Here is a 16,336-nt window from a genome sequence, read left to right on the forward strand (position 1 = left end):
TATCAAGCTCTGACACCCACCCACCCCACCTACCCCGACACTTACATCACCCTACCAAGCTGTACCACCTACTCAACCCACCCTATCAAGCTCTGACACCCACCCACCCCACCTACCCCGACACTTACATCACCCTACCAAGCTGTACCATCCACTCAACCCACCCTATCAAGCTCTGACACCCACCCACCCCACCCCACACTTACATCCCCCTACCAAGCTGTACCACCAACTCAACCCACCCTATCAAGCTCTCACATATCCCCACACTTACACCACCCACCTCACCATACCACCCACCTCACCATACCAAGTTGTGCCATGTAGGATCTGAGTATTTCATCGATCAACAAGATTCAGATGTATTTCATTACACAAGGTTGTCAACCAGCAGCTCACACAGAACATCCTCCTAAACATCCCGTAGCACTGCAAGTAACAACCACAGCAAGCATGTCACTTTATTCATCAAAGCAAACATGCTAGCACAGAGAAGCTTGTGCCTGTATAGATAACACAACTCCAGACCTGGAACAAGGTGACAGGAGAGTACTGGTGTGGAATGACTAGGATCATGATCTTGATGTTGCTGTTGATGGTGTTGCTGTGGATGATGATGATGTGGAAGCTGCAGATGCTGCTGTATACACACTGGCTTGACACAAAGCCAGAGAATGATTACAAATTAAATGGGCAACTGTGTCGCGATGAAGTTGGTCGGCAACAGAATCATGGAACGCCGAATGCCACCACCAGGTCCTCTCTGTGTTGGATCTTCACGTCTTTCAGCGCCTTGGCTGCCTTGGCTGCCACACTCGTTATCTGAAACACAACCTCGTCACTATAGTACCTGCTTACAATTACATTTGGCAGAACAAGCTCGGACTTAAAGCCTGCATCATGTGACATCATCCTACAGTCACCATCTGTATGTCTGCTAGTGAAACTGGAGGCGCAGTCAGCACCATGTGACACCATCATCCACTCACCATCTGTATATCTGCTAGTGTAACTAGAGGGGCAGCCAGCACCATGTGACACCATGATCCACTCACCATCTGTATATCTGCTAGGGTAACTAGAGGGGCAGCCTGCACCATGTGACACCATCATCCTACAGTTACCATCTGTATCTCTGCTAGGGTAACTAGATGGGTCAGCACCATGTGACACCATCATCCACTCACCATCTGTATATCTGCTAGTGTAACTAGAGGGGCAGCCAGCACCATGTCACACCATCATCCACTTACCATCTGTATATCTGCTAGAGTAACTAAAGGGGCAGCCAGCACCATGTGACACCATCATCCACTCACCATCTGTATATCTGCTAGTGTAACTAGAGGGGCAGCCAGCACCATGTGACACCATCATCCACTCACCATCTGTATATCTGCTAGTGTAACTGGAGGGGCAGCCTGCACCATGTGACACCATCATCCACTCACCATCTGTATATCTGCTAGTGTAACTAGAGGGGCAGCCAGCACCATGTCACACCATCATCCACTCACCATGTGTATATCTGCTAGTGTAACTGGAGGGGCAGCCAGCACCATGTCACACCATCATCCACTCACCATCTGTATATCTGCTAGTGTAACTGGAGGGGCAGCCAGCACCATGTGACACCATCATCCACTCACCATCTGTATATCTGCTAGAGTAACTAGAGGGGCAGCCAGCACCATGTGACACCATCATCCACTCACCATGTGTATATCTGCTAGTGTAACTGGAGGGGCAGTCAGCACCATGTGACACCATCATCCACTTACCATCTGTATATCTGCTAATGTAACTGGAGGGGCAGCCAGCACCATGTGACACCATCATCCACTCACCATCTGTATATCTGCTAGGGTAACTGGAGGGGCAGCCAGCACCATGTAACACCATCATCCACTCACCATCTGTATATATGCTAGTGTAACTAGAGGGGCAGCCAGCACCATGTGACACCATCATCCACTCACCATCTGTATACCTGCTAGTGTAACTGGAGGGGCAGTCAGCACCATGTGACACCATCATCCACTCACCATCTGTATATCTGCTAGTGTAACTAGAGGGGCAGCCAGCACCATGTGACACCATCATCCACTCACCATCTGTATACCTGCTAGTGTAACTGGAGGGGCAGCCAGCACCATGTGACACCATCATGTACTTACCATCTGTATATCTGCTAGTGTAACTAGAGGGGCAGCCAGCACCATGTGACACCATCATCCACTCACCATCTGTATATCTGCTAGTGTAACTGGAGGGGCAGTCGGCACCATGTCACACCATCATCCACTTACCATCTGTATATCTGCTAGGGTAACTGGAGGGGCAGTCAGCACCATTTGACACCATCATCCTACAGTTACCATCTGTATCTCTGCTAGTGTAACTAGAGGGGCAGTCAGCACCATGTAACACCATCATCTACTTACCATCTGTATATCTGCTAGGGTAACTGGAGGGGCAGTCAGCACCATGTGACACCATCATCCACTTACCATCTGTATATCTGCTAGTGTAACTGGAGGGGCAGCCAGCACCATCTGTGGGGCTGAAATCCCGTTGGGCAGTGATGGACGGTATAACTTAGATCGTCCATGGCCACTCATCACCATATTCAGGCGATTGCTGCAGACAAAGAGAAGACACAAGGACTGATCAGCTCGAACACAAAGAACCTTCCAGTACTACTAGCCACACATCGTCTGTCCTAAGCACACAATATCTGTCCATATTTGTGTTGGACACTTCCCATCACACAATGTCCATGTTGGAGATTCTGGGGCAGATTAGCTGATATCACGACTGTAACTAACTGTATGTGGATCAGACCAACCAATCCTGGATATCACAGTAATGTAATCAACAAAGTCACAATTACGCACCACACAAATAATTTCATTACAGGTTACCATCTAAACCTGGAATCCCTTAGGTTTACTGCCTTTAACAGTGTTCGTATGTAATGCATTGCCTTGCCTTGCCTTGCATTGAGTTACGTATCAACCTGTACGTAAACTGTCACAAGAGCTTCATATCTACCTGTCTACAACAGATTCATATCTACCTGTCTACAACAGGTTCATATCTACCTGTCTACAACAGGTTCATATCTACCTGTCAACAACTGGTTCATATCTACCTGTCAACAACAGATTCATATCTACCTGTCTACAACAGGTTCATATCTACCTGTCTACAACAGGTTCATATCTACCTGTCTACAACAGGTTCATATCTACCTGTCAACAACTGGTTCATATCTACCTGTCTACAACAGGTTCATATCTACCTGTCAACAACTGGTTCATATCTACCTGTCAACAACAGGTTCATATCTACCTGTCAACATTGTGTTCATATCTACACGTCTACAACGGGTTATATCTACCTGTGAACATTGTGTTCATATCTACCTGTCTACAACAAGTTCATATCTACCTGTCTACAACAGGTTCATATCTACCTGTCAACAACTGGTTCATATCTACCTGTCTACAACAGGTTCATATCTACCTGTCAACAACTGGTTCATATCTACCTGTCAACAACAGGTTCATATCTACCTGTCAACATTGTGTTCATATCTACACGTCTACAACGGGTTATATCTACCTGTCAACATTGTGTTCATATCTACCTGTCTACAACAGGTTCATATCTACCTGTCAACAACAGGTTCATATCTACACGTCTACAACGGGTTATATCTACCTGTGAACATTGTGTTCATATCTACCTGTCTACAACAGGTTCATATCTACCTGTCAACAACTGGTTCATATCTACCTGTCAACAACTGGTTCATGTCTACCTGTCTACAACAGGTTCATATCCACCTGTACGTTAACTGTCACAAGACCTTCATATCTACCTGTCTACAACAGGTTCATATCTACCTGTCAACAACTGGTTCATATCTACCTGTCAACAACAGGTTCATATCTACCTGTCTACAACTGGTTCATATCTACACGTCTACATCGGGTTATATCTACCTGTCAACATTGGGTTCATATCTACCTGTCTACAACAGGTTCATATCTACCTGTCAACAACAGATTCATATCTACCTGTCAACAACTGGTTCATGTCTAACTGTCTACAACAGGTTCATATCCACCTGTACGTAAACTGTCACAAGACCTTCATATCTACCTGTCTACAACAGGTTCATATCTACCTGTCAACAACTGGTTCATATCTACCTGTCAACGGGGATAATGTCTACCTGTATACAAAGGAGGATGTGTCAACCTGTATACAAAGGGGGATAATGTCTACCTGTATACAAAGGGGGATTGTGTCTACCTGTATACAAAGGGGGATTGTGTCTACCTGTATACAAAGGGTGTGTGTGTGTGTGTGTGTGTGTGTGTGTGTGTGTGTGTGTGTGTGCCTGTGCCTGTGCCTGTGCCTGTATACAAAGGGGGATAATGTCTACCTGTATACAAAGGGGGGTAATGTCTACCTGTATACAAAGAGGGGCTGTGTCTACCTGTATACAAAGGGGGATTGTTTCTTTCTGTATACAAAGGGGATCTACCTGTATACAAAGGGGGTTTGTGTCTACCTGTATACAAAGGGGGATTGTGTCTACCTGTATACAAAGGGGGATTGTGTCAACCTGTATACAAAGGGGGATTATGTCTATCTGTATACAAAGGGGGATTGTGTCTACCTGTATACAAAGGGGGGTTGTGTCTACCTGTATACAAAAGGGGATTGTGTCTTCCTGTATACATCTACCTGTATACAACATGATACAAAGGGGGGATCTACCTGTATACAAATAGGGGATCTACCTGTATACAAAAGGGGTTTGTGTCTACCTGTATACAAAGGGGGTTTGTGTCTACCTGTATACAAAAGGGGATTGTGTCTTCCTGTATACATCTACCTGTATACAACATGATACAAACGGGGGATCTACCTGTATACAAATAGGGGATCTACCTGTATACAAAGGGGGTTTGTGTCTACAAAGGGGGTTTGTGTCTACCTGTATACAAAGGGGGTTTGTGTCTACCTGTATACAAAGGGGGTTTGTGTCTACCTGTATACAAAGGGGGTTTGTGTCTACCTGTATACAAAGGGGGATTGTGTCTACCTGTATACATCTACCTGTATACAAAGAGGGGAACTACCTGTATACGAAAGGGGATTGTGTCTTCCTGTATACATCTACCTGTATACAAAGGGGGGATCTACCTGTATACAAAGAGGGGATCTACCTGTATACAAAAGGGGGTTGTGTCTACCTGTATACATCTACCTGTATACAAAGGGGGATTGTGACTACCTGTATACATCTACCTGTCTACTGTACAGAAAGGGGGGGATCTACCTGTATACAAAAGGGGATTGTGTCTACATGTATACATCTACCTGTATACAAAAGGGGGGATCTACCTGTATACAAAGGGGGGGGGAGGGGGAGGAGAGAGAGGATCTACCTGTATACAAAAGGGGATTGTATCTACCTGTATACATCTTCCTGTATACAAAGGGGGGATCTACCTGTATACAAAGAGGGAGTGTGTCAACCTGTATACATCTACCTGTATACAAAAGGGGGGATCTACCTGTATACAAAGGGGGGGGGGGGGGGGGGGGGGGGGGAGAGAGAGAGAGGTTCTACCTGTATACAAAAGGGGATTGTATCTACCTGTATACATCTTCCTGTATACAAAGGGGGGGGGGGGGGGGGGGAGGATATACCTGTATACAAAAGGGGATTGTATCTACCTGTATACAAAGGGGGGGGGGGGGAGAGGATCTACCTGTATACATCTTCCTGTATACAAAGGGGGGGGATCTACCTGTATACAAAGAGGGAGTGTGTCAACCTGTATACATCTACCTGTCTACAAAGGGGGGGTCTACCTGTATTGCCTTGCTCTGTCATGGTACTCATGCTGCTCCATCGTCTGTGAGTCTGTGGATGTTACGTCTATCACATCTCTGCAACATACAGACTCAGACAGTTACATATATGTCATATACATTGTAGATTATCACATTTATATCTCAGCCTGTCACACATTACACTCTCATCCGTGCACCTCACTGTCAAAATGTCAGTCTGTCACACACAGACCACACTGTCAAAATGTCAGTCTGTCACACACAGACCACACTGTCAAAATGTCAGTCTGTCACACACAGACCACACTGTCAAAATGTCAGTCTGTCACACACAGACCTCACTGTCAAAATGTCAGCCTGTCACACACAGACCTCACTGTCAAAATGTCAGCCTGTCACACACAGACCACACCATAAAAAATGTCAGCTTGTGAAACGTCACACTGTTAAATGTCTCACCCTGTCACACATACGTCACACTGTCAAATATCTCATGTTGTGATACATACATCACACGGTCAAATATCTCATGCTCTAACACATACGTCACACTGTCAAATATCTCAGCCTGTCTCACAAACATCACACTGTCAAATATCTCATCCTGTCACACATACGTCACACTGTCAAATATCTCATGCTTTCACACATATGTCACATTGTTAAATGTCTCACCCTGTCACACATACGTCACACTGTAAAATATCTCAGCCTGTCTCACAAACATCACACTGTCAAATATCTCATCCTGTCACACATACGTCACACTGTCAAATATCTCATGCTTTCACACATACGTCACACGGTCAAATATCTTTGCCTGTCACACATACATACTGTATATGACAGCAGATAGTCCGACCCCGTAGATAAGCCGAGGTGTTAACTTGACCATTGAAATACGAAAGAAAATGATATGACCCGCAGATAAGCCGAACCAGGAAGTGAAAGGCAAAAAACACTGCAAAGTCGGACTGCAAGACATGTGCTGGTACTAGCAGATATTCAATAATATAAGATGAAAAACGTTGTAATTAAATTGAAAGTCATTATTTTTTCTAATGAAGATTTAACAAACCCGTCATCCACTTTCATAATGTGGGAAGCTGTTACTCTTGTCTTTTTTTAAATCTCATTATGATCGTTTTTTGTTGCCATCAACAACGAAGCGCCATTTTGTGAGTCGGCATATATAGAATTATGAACCCGTGAGAAAATGTGCCAACAAATGTTAGTGCCGTCTTTTCTTTCCTCCAATTACTAACTTGCCTCTCATTTGAACTCATGATGAGAATACCTCAATACTTACTTACTTACTTACTTACTTTGGAGATTTAACGTGCGCTTTCCGACTGATGCGTATTTCGCACACAGGCCCGACCTCAATAAAAATATTCCAACGTTTATACTCCTATGCAGTAACTCACCAATTTGCTTCAATTCAACTTCAAACATTGCTGCCACTATTGTATGTTAATCCAATTGAATTAAATAAACTATGAACAAATTAAATGACCATCACCTACTCACAGGCTTCTCCAGTTTATTAAACTAATCTCTCGAAAACAAAGGAATTAAGCCCCTACTCCCAACACGATTGCTAAGCACCCACAACTTGAAAATGTTTGTGTAAACAACATGACAATACCAATCGGCCTGTTATTACCAGTCCTCATTTCCTTGTGTACCGTGTTGCTTTTTAAACAACAGGAAGCAATCACAGTGGTCACCGTTTGTGACGTCACAGGAAACAGCTGATCACATGTTTTTGCAAATGGCGAATGGAATAACTCGCCGTTACAGTTGTTTATTTGCCTCTTTCAATAAAGGTAGACACTTGTTCACTATCAATTTATGAACTTTGCAAAACGTACGTAATAGCTACTGGTGATTTCACCTGTGGATTATATATTATAGCTGTGGATTACATATATTGTTACATGTAAAGATTGTGGAGTTTATGAAGAACGAACATTCAATTGAAGACTTATTATCGGAAGTAGTAACATGCATAACATTTTAAAAAAAATGACAACATTGGTGTATAATAATAAGTTTATTGATAATTTATAACAATGTTGGCTCTGGTCGTGGCAACATCCAAACTTTCGGACCGTCTATCGAACCGTCATTCAGGCGATGTTTCTGACAGATTGCGATCTGAAAAATACTATCATGAAAGTGTATCCCGTGGATAAGCCGACCCCTTTCTACAGAATCTTTTTTCTGGTCCTCAAAATTCGGCTTATACGCGGTCATATACGGTAGTACTGTCAAATATCTCATCCTGTCACACATACGTCACACAGTCAAATATCTTCGCTTTCACACATACGTCCCACTGTCAAATATCTCATGCTGTAATACATACGTCCCACTGTCAAATATCTCATGCTGTAACACATACATCACACGGTCAAATATCTCATGATGTCACACATACGTCACACTGTCACACATACGTCACACTGTCACACATACGGCACACTGTCAAATATCTCTGCCTTTCACACATACATCCCACTGTCAAACATCTCACCCTATCACACATTTGTCACACTGTCAAATATCTCGTGCTGTCACACATACATCCCACTGTCAGACATTTGTCACTTTGTCAAATATCTTAGCCTTTCACACATACATCACACTGTCAAATATCTCTGCCTTTCACACATACGTCACATTGTCAAACATCTCAGCCTTTCACACATACGTCACATTGTCAAACATCTCAGCCTTTCACATATACGTCACATTGTCAAATATCTCATTCTGTCACACATACGTCCAACATCTCCGGCTGTCTAGTTACTCGTGCATGCAGGGACTCACCGGGCAGTCTTGTTGAGGATGCGGCTCAGTGCCGACTGCTCGTCGCCCTTCTGTGATGCCTGGGTGTACTGGGACCCACTCCGCTCTCTGTAACCATGACCACCAGGTATTAATTCTTTTAACTATCACTGTATTGGGAGAACTAGTACAGGTAACACAGACACTGCCTCCAGACTGTGCCATGGCTGCTGACATGCTGGAACTGGTTGTGTCCCGCATCAAACACCTCATTGGGGCATTGTCACAATTGATTAGAAAACTCCCCTCAATAAACTGACTTTTGTTTCTACCATGCAATGAGTGCATACACCTCACTGATCAATTGCATCTCAGCAAATACTGGAATGATGCATTTGTTCTCCCTAGCCACTCACAGGGTGGCAACTTTATACCACAGACAACACTATGTTTCCTCTAGAAACCAGGTACTGGCTGATTGTGATCAGGTGAATTGACTTACCCAGGTATTGATCAGGTGAGTTGACTTACCCAGGTTGTGATCATGTGAGTTGACTTACCCACATATTGGTTGATTGTGATCAGGTGAGTTGACGTACCCAGGTATTGGTTGATTGTGATCAGGTGAGTTGAATTACAGAGGTTATCATCAGGTGAGTTGATTTACCCAGGTATAAGTTGATTGTGATCAGGTGAGTTGATTTACCAAGGTATTGGGTGACTGTGGTCAGGTGAGTTGACTTATCCAGGTATTAGTTGATTGTGAACAGGTGAGTTGACTTACCCAGCTATTGGTTGATTGAGATCAGGTGAGTTGATTTACCCAGGTTTGTAGAATTTTCCTATTCGGAATATTCTATAAGTAATACGTTACCACTGTTATACCGAGGCTGTTGTCTCCCACAACTGCTGCTATAGCGAAATCTACCACAGAGATCTCAATTACCTCATGCAGCACGTGCGTAGCCACCTAGCAGCCATGTGACACCCTTCACTCTTGTCTCTTGCGAGAGCAAGTGCTCGGGGGATGGACGGGCGGGCAGCAGCCCAGTGGTAACGTATTACTTATAGAATATTCCGAATAGGAAAATTCTACAAATTACATTAAGTAATACGTTACCACTGTTATACCAAGGCTGACTACCACAGTAGGCGGTGGGGAGCACCTACAACCCGAATCCTGACTGCTAGCGTTCCTTCCGACCAGCGGAAGTAAACACCAAGGCGGAATCACTCGATGTGCATGCACCTAGCTAGGCGTTACCCTATAGGAATACCAAAGCACTGTCATGCGCATACCGTAAGGCTCAATCGTCATTGCCAAAACCCTTGGTGACTCCAAACAGCCCCAATGGATAGGTATTTCATCGCCGCAGCAGATGAGAACACTGTATCCGCGTGAGCTAAATCTTAGATCAAGTTAAACAGTCGAAAGATGGAAATTAATTTCATTCAGACCATATATCCCAGAGCAAGCCTACTAAATGTATGCATTAAGGGGCGTGACCTAATTCCAGTATTCGTAAGCATGTATCACAAGGTTGGAATACACGACAGACAATTAAATGCATAATTGTCAAAATACAAATAAGGACAAAACACAAAAAAAGCCGCCTCACCTGTGGTGTGAGTGCGCTGGTTTGCAGGACCGCCACTCCTGTACCCACGGCAGTGGGAACATTGGAGACGACCCAGATTGACCACCGTGCAAGAACTGACGACTGCGGAGTTTGGAATTGCGCTGGACACCCCCTCTAGATGACCGCTTGTGCCGCGATCAGCAGCCCAAGACGGTGCACCCCTCCACGTCTTCATCAGAAACCTTTCTGAGGTACTGATTGGCAAAAACCGAGTCAGAACGCCAGTAACAACATCGTAATATTCTGTGAACAGAGATATTCAAATGTAGGGCAAATGTTGCCACTAGTGCCCTGATCTCGTGCGGGTTTGACCCCGCTACCGGTAACCTCCGAGACCGGTACGCCAGATTGATGACAGAACAAAGCCACAACGCAATCGAGTTGCGAGTTATGTCAACCGTGCGATTAGGGTTACACGATATGAACAGACGGTCATGCCCTTGTCTACGTTCATTCGAAGCCTTAAGATAATACTTAAGGGCCCTAACCGGACACAGCGCTCTGTCCTCAGTATCAGCAGGATGTAAGATTTCTTTGAGTGATCTTACAGTGAATTCTCTCTCCGTTTGCCCGATTCTCTGATTCTTGGCGACGAAGCCCATGAGCAGGCCCAGGCGGACCGCTCCTTCGTCACCCCTGTCGAATCGTACCTTGGCGACATCGAGAGCATGAATTTCGGATACACGTGCCGCCGTTGCAAAGGAGAGGAGAAATGCTGTTTTCCAAGTCACATGCCGGAACGAAGCACTATGCAAGGGTTAATATGGAGCTTCCGTAAGTGATTGCAACACTAGGGAAAGATCACAGGCCGGTGCCCGAAGGCGGCCCTTCTTAAGATCGTGCTGTTTGAAACCCTTGATAATACCCCATTTCACCGGCTCTTTGGAGAGACTGGTACCCATAGCAACGTCCCGTACCGTAGCAACGGACGAGACATAGTTGGCAATGGAACCCCCGGAGAGTTTCCGGGTCTCTCGCAAGTGAGACATGAAACGAGCAATATCCTGCACAGATACCTTATCTGGCGAATGAATGTGATGTTTACAACACCACTTCATGAAAATAACCCAACGTGCATTATACACCTTCTGGGTAGAATCACAATGCATACTAACCCGAGACGCCCGGCGAGAAAAACCTTTACTCCTCAGACGCTCGGTGACAACATCCACGCGTGCAGAATGAACTGCCCTGCGTTTGGATGAAGCTGACGGGTGTGAGGGTGGATCAAGAGATCCGGTCTCACAGGCAGTGGAAGTGGCGACCGCATGACCTGGGTCAGCAAGTCGGGGGTACCACGATCTGTTCGGCCACATGGGCGCGATCAGTAACATTCGACAGCGAACTCCTCGGAGCCGGCTTAGAATGTGTGGTATCAACGCTGTCGGCGGGTAAGCATAAGCGTCCAAGCCCGTCCAGTCTAACGCGAGAGCATCGTGATCGATGGCCCTCGGGTCCGGGACTGGTGATACAAACAACGGGAGTTGATTGTTGAACCGCGTTGCTAACAGGTCGACCATAGGACGACCCAAACATTCGCACAGCCACTGAAACACTACTGGGTTCAGCATCCACTCTGTGGGGCTTGGATCCTGAGGCCTCGATAGAGCATCGGCCAGTACATTCCGCACTCCTTAGGCCTGCCGGACGCAGCATCCTGGGGCGCACTCCGCTTTGGAGCGGCACCCAGGCGCCTATGCAAGGACCCCACAAGATCCAGTGTGTGCCGAGAGGCCTTGGCAGACACAGCGGCCTGTTGTTCCTTCAGAACCCCAGGGATCGTGTAATTAAACAGGGTCCGAGCAGACCAAGGCTGCGAAAGGAGCACCTCCTGATTGGCAGGGTCCAACCCTGAAGCAACCAGATACGACTGGCGCCGAAGAAAATGGCACGTGCCGGAAATAAAGGCCGAAGCCCCGGCAACGTACTCCAGGGAAGCATTTAAACCGAGCAAGCAGTTGTAAATGCGCTGGTCTCGGTCCGTAGGAGAACCTTCGACCAGACTGGCCGCTGCAGCCAGGCATGTGTCTCCGTGAGACATTGGAAAGACCCTTTTCTCCACGACGGTGGAGGTAACGGGAGACCCCGACCGGAGGCAGCCGCGAAGGCCTTCTCCAAAGAAGGCTTAATCCCGCGCAGCCTTGTCGGACGTCTCGTCGTACACCTCGGAGGAACCCACGGAACGTGGATTCCCCGCGGTATCGGCAGGGGCTTTGGCATGTCCTCGAAGAGATCATAAACCATGGCCATGTGGTCCTTAACTGATAGCGGAAGCAACGGTTCGGGGGAAGGACCGGTAACCACGGCAGCCGCCGCCGTACCGGTGGACCCGCGTCCGAAACCCGCGGCCACCGAAGAGGCCTGGAGGGAACAGCCAGCGGCCTATCTTGCGATAAGGCCGCCAGCTTGAAGTCCACAAGTTTCTACAACAATGCGGCGACGGAATCCCCAGACAGCCTGAGGGCCGCAAAGGGATCCGCCGCAGCCGAGGGGGTGGTACCCGCACGGGGACCCCGACCGGACGAACCGGCCACCACAGGGGTGGAGACGGACTGGACGTACAGTCGGTAACGCTCAAACTCCGCAGGCCCCAGACCTTCGCACAGGGTACACTTGGTGTCCCCGCAAGGAACCCTGCACCGCGGGCAACGATCGTGGGGATCCCGGGACGACAAAAAATTTCTGCACACCGCGTAACTCCGAGGAGCAGGGGTAGAGGGGGTGGAGACTGGGGACAATTCCATGTCAGACATTGTTTGTATTCTATAAACAAAGAACAAAACATGGTTACAACGCACGCACCACAATGATTCACAAACGACCATTTTCACAAGAAAATAAACGAGCAATGTGAACATATAACATACACATATAACTTTTATATAAAGAAATAAGTGATGTTACCCCCAAAACATACAAGAACAGGGGAAACGTAAAACACAACGTGCATACGCGAACCCCGCAAGTATATAGAAAAAAAGGGTGGGAAAAAATTTCCGTTGGGCGGGAAAATTATAACCAAGCGTAGCTACCGCAACGCCCCATAAAACCACAGTTTATTAGAGAATAAACTATAATAAATATCACCAAATAAATATTCAAGGAACGCTTCAGCAGGAGGGATACACGTCTTGCTACGCAGACGAAGGAGACAAGAGTGAAGGGTGTCACATGGCAGCTAGGTGGCTACGCACGTGCTGCATGAGGTAATTGAGATCTCTGTGGTAGATTTCACTATAGCAGCAGTTGTGGGAGACAACAGCCTCGGCATAACAGTGGTAACGTATTACTTAATGTAATATTGGTTGATTGTGATCAGGGGAGTTGATTTACCCAGGTATTGGTTGACTGGTCAGGTGAGTTGACTTACCCAGGTATTGGTTGATTGTGATCAGGTGAGTTGACTTACCCAGGTTGTGATCAGGTGAGTTGACTTACCCAGGTATTGGCTGATTGTGATCAGGTGAGTTGACTTACAAAGGTATTGGCTGATTGTGATCAGGTGAGTTGACTTACAAAGGTATTGGTTGATTGTGATCAGGTGAGTTGATTTACCCAGGTTTTGGCTGATTGTGATCAGGTGAGTTGACTTACCCAGGTATTGGCTGGTTGTGGTCAGGTGAGTTGACTTACCCAGGTATTGGCTGATTGTGATCAGGTGAGTTGACTTACCCAGGTATTGGCTGATTGTGATCAGTTGAGCTGACTTACCCAGGTATTGGTTGATTGTGATCAGGTGAGTTGACTTACCCAGGTATTGGCTGATTGTGATCAGGTGAGTTGACTTACCCAGGTATTGGCTGGTTGTGGTCAGGTGAGTTGACTTACCCAGGTATTGGCTGATTGTGATCAGGTGAGTTGACTTACCCAGGTATTGGCTGATTGTGATCAGGTGAGTTGACTTACCCAGGTATTGGTTGATTGTGATCAGGTGAGTTGACTTACCCAGGTATTGGCTGGTTGTGGTCAGGAGGGGATGGGTTGAGGAGACGAGTTCTCTCCGTAGGACTGATGAGCTGGGAAAAGAAACACTCAAAATTATAATAATTTACTTTAAGGCCAAAAAACGTTATGCAGTTCTGATTTCCCGGCCACACAAAGTTACAGTAAAGCCATGCAGGAAATTTTAAACAAGCCGACCTTTCGATCCCTTTTCATAAAATGTCATAAAAATATCAGTTATATGTTTTAGTAAGCCATTTTTAATTAATCACAATTCCTACAGCCATCCTTCTTGGCATCCCATGGGATTCATAGTGAATACTATTTGTGACAATTCTCATTCTGTATGAATACAAGACTCACCAAATAAAAAAATACTAACACTCTATATATACATTAACAAATGAACACAAAGATTGTTAAATGATCACAGATTGTTTCACTGAATTCTTAACATTGATTAATGTATCACAATTTACATACAGATTTGTGTACGGGTTATCAACAGTTGTCAGGAGGCATTAACCTACAGACTTCCGAAATACTTGGATTCTAGAATGAGGACAGTCTAATGAAGAATTTGTTTTTGACATTGTAGTGATCCTACTATCCCACTTCACCACACTACCTCACATAACACAGTCTATGTGCAGTTACCATGGTTACTGTGTCCCCCCATTATCAGCTGTCCTATACTGTCACTACTACCTGTGCTATGGCAGCCAACAGTACAGTGTGACAAATGGGAACTTCTCAGGATGGCTACAAAATCAATACAAATTCATAAAATTGGTGCACCTTTCTCAACCTCAACCCCTTAAATACCGGTACTTCATTCCATGAGAACAAATTGAGTATGGATTCCTAAACAAAGATTCAAACCAACAGATTTAGGAAGAAAACATGATAAATTCGAATGTGCATACTAGCAAATAGAACAACTGATAAACATGGAACAAACCCACAGCTGCATGTACATCATAATCTACGGTTATGTAGAGCTGGAGTGGATGATGAAATAATTGTTCAATAACTAAATGATGATCAACCTACTATCATAGTATAAAGTCTAATTGATATTTAAACAAAGTGCTTAGGAAAATGAAACACATTCTACATTTATCATGTGTTTATACATTCTTTTATAATGTAATGTTTAAAAAATTACCAACAAGATGATTGCAACAGTCGTAATTAATATACTTGCTTTCATTATTATTTAAAGCACATATATCATCTAAGTGACAGCTCAGATTATTGATATGAATCTTCATGCAATTGTCAAGAAGGGTTTAGATTCAGACTTAAACATGCTCATGTAAGATTTGCTTTTCTTATTCACAACTAATATCAAAACTGCAACTTTGTGCTGATGATGATTTCCTGCTTTCTTTATCCATTCTAATATGAACATGAGGACCCATTTCTTGACAAACAGTTGGTGCATGAGACTGCCAGTGCCGCCTGATCAGGTTCAGCCATAACCTTAAAATGTTAGCTGCACCAGTAAGAGGGGGCGCTGGGAGGGCTAATCGCCCATGTATAAAGAAATTCCGTTAATCACTCAACCACATCTTTTCCGACACTGTAAAACAATAATGTCAGTTTGAAATACATCTGGGAGGCGTGTGTAATGTAAACAGGGAAGTCGGGACAATTAACAGGTATGAGAACACAGCATCCCATTCCCATAGAACGTTAACATGACCGCCAGACAGATCTTTTGTGGTGGTTAAAAGTTATCAGGGTCGTCGGCATAATTACCCCGTCATCTTTATCGTCGTCACTACTGTAACAACATCCCATTTTTTAGGTGCATATAAGTAAACTATTCATCGAACTTCACTTCCTCACATGACATGCGCTCCGCACTGACTTAAGTGAACTAAGCTTATTTCATTGGCTGAAATATGTCGAAATAAATCCAAACATTTTTACCAATAGACTTTAAAACACATTTCCTATTAGGAACATCATATTTCAATTAACCGCCAACAATATCAATTTATATCACCTTGAAAGAACGTGAAAGTTTCGACGAGTAAATCCGATTCGCTGCTGCACTGTTATGTTGTTTCAAG

The 16,336-nt window shown here is 45.0% G+C and overlaps 1 protein-coding gene across 1 annotated transcript; it reads right to left on the reverse strand.

Annotated features, from left to right (window-relative positions):
* Nucleotides 1-211: 211 nt before the first annotated feature.
* Nucleotides 212-16,116, reverse strand: LOC139449810 (ragulator complex protein LAMTOR1-like). The gene is made up of 6 exons (XM_071231347.1): nt 16,020-16,116; nt 14,259-14,329; nt 8,716-8,802; nt 5,899-5,976; nt 2,511-2,640; nt 212-822 (listed from the first exon to the last, which is right to left on the reverse strand). Exons 1-6 carry the CDS (start codon nt 16,059-16,061, stop codon nt 730-732), a joined length of 501 nt encoding a protein of 166 aa, XP_071087448.1. The 5' UTR covers nt 16,062-16,116; the 3' UTR covers nt 212-729.
* Nucleotides 16,117-16,336: the final 220 nt, after the last annotated feature.

Source organism: Haliotis cracherodii, unplaced genomic scaffold (genome assembly GCF_022045235.1).
Source record: "Haliotis cracherodii isolate W230 unplaced genomic scaffold, xgHalCrac1.p SCAF_8, whole genome shotgun sequence".
NCBI classification, from domain to species: Eukaryota; Metazoa; Mollusca; class Gastropoda; order Lepetellida; family Haliotidae; genus Haliotis; species Haliotis cracherodii.

Coding starts and splice junctions, on each gene's coding strand:
- LOC139449810 (XM_071231347.1), bottom strand. CDS start 16,061: ATGGGATGTTGTTACAGTAGTGACGACGATAAAGATGACGGG. Junction 14,330..16,019: donor ACGACGATAAAGATGACGGG/GTAATTATGCCG, acceptor TTCTTTTCCCAG/CTCATCAGTCCTACGGAGAG. Junction 823..2,510: donor CACTAGCAGATATACAGATG/GTAAGTGGATGA, acceptor GTTGTGTTTCAG/ATAACGAGTGTGGCAGCCAA.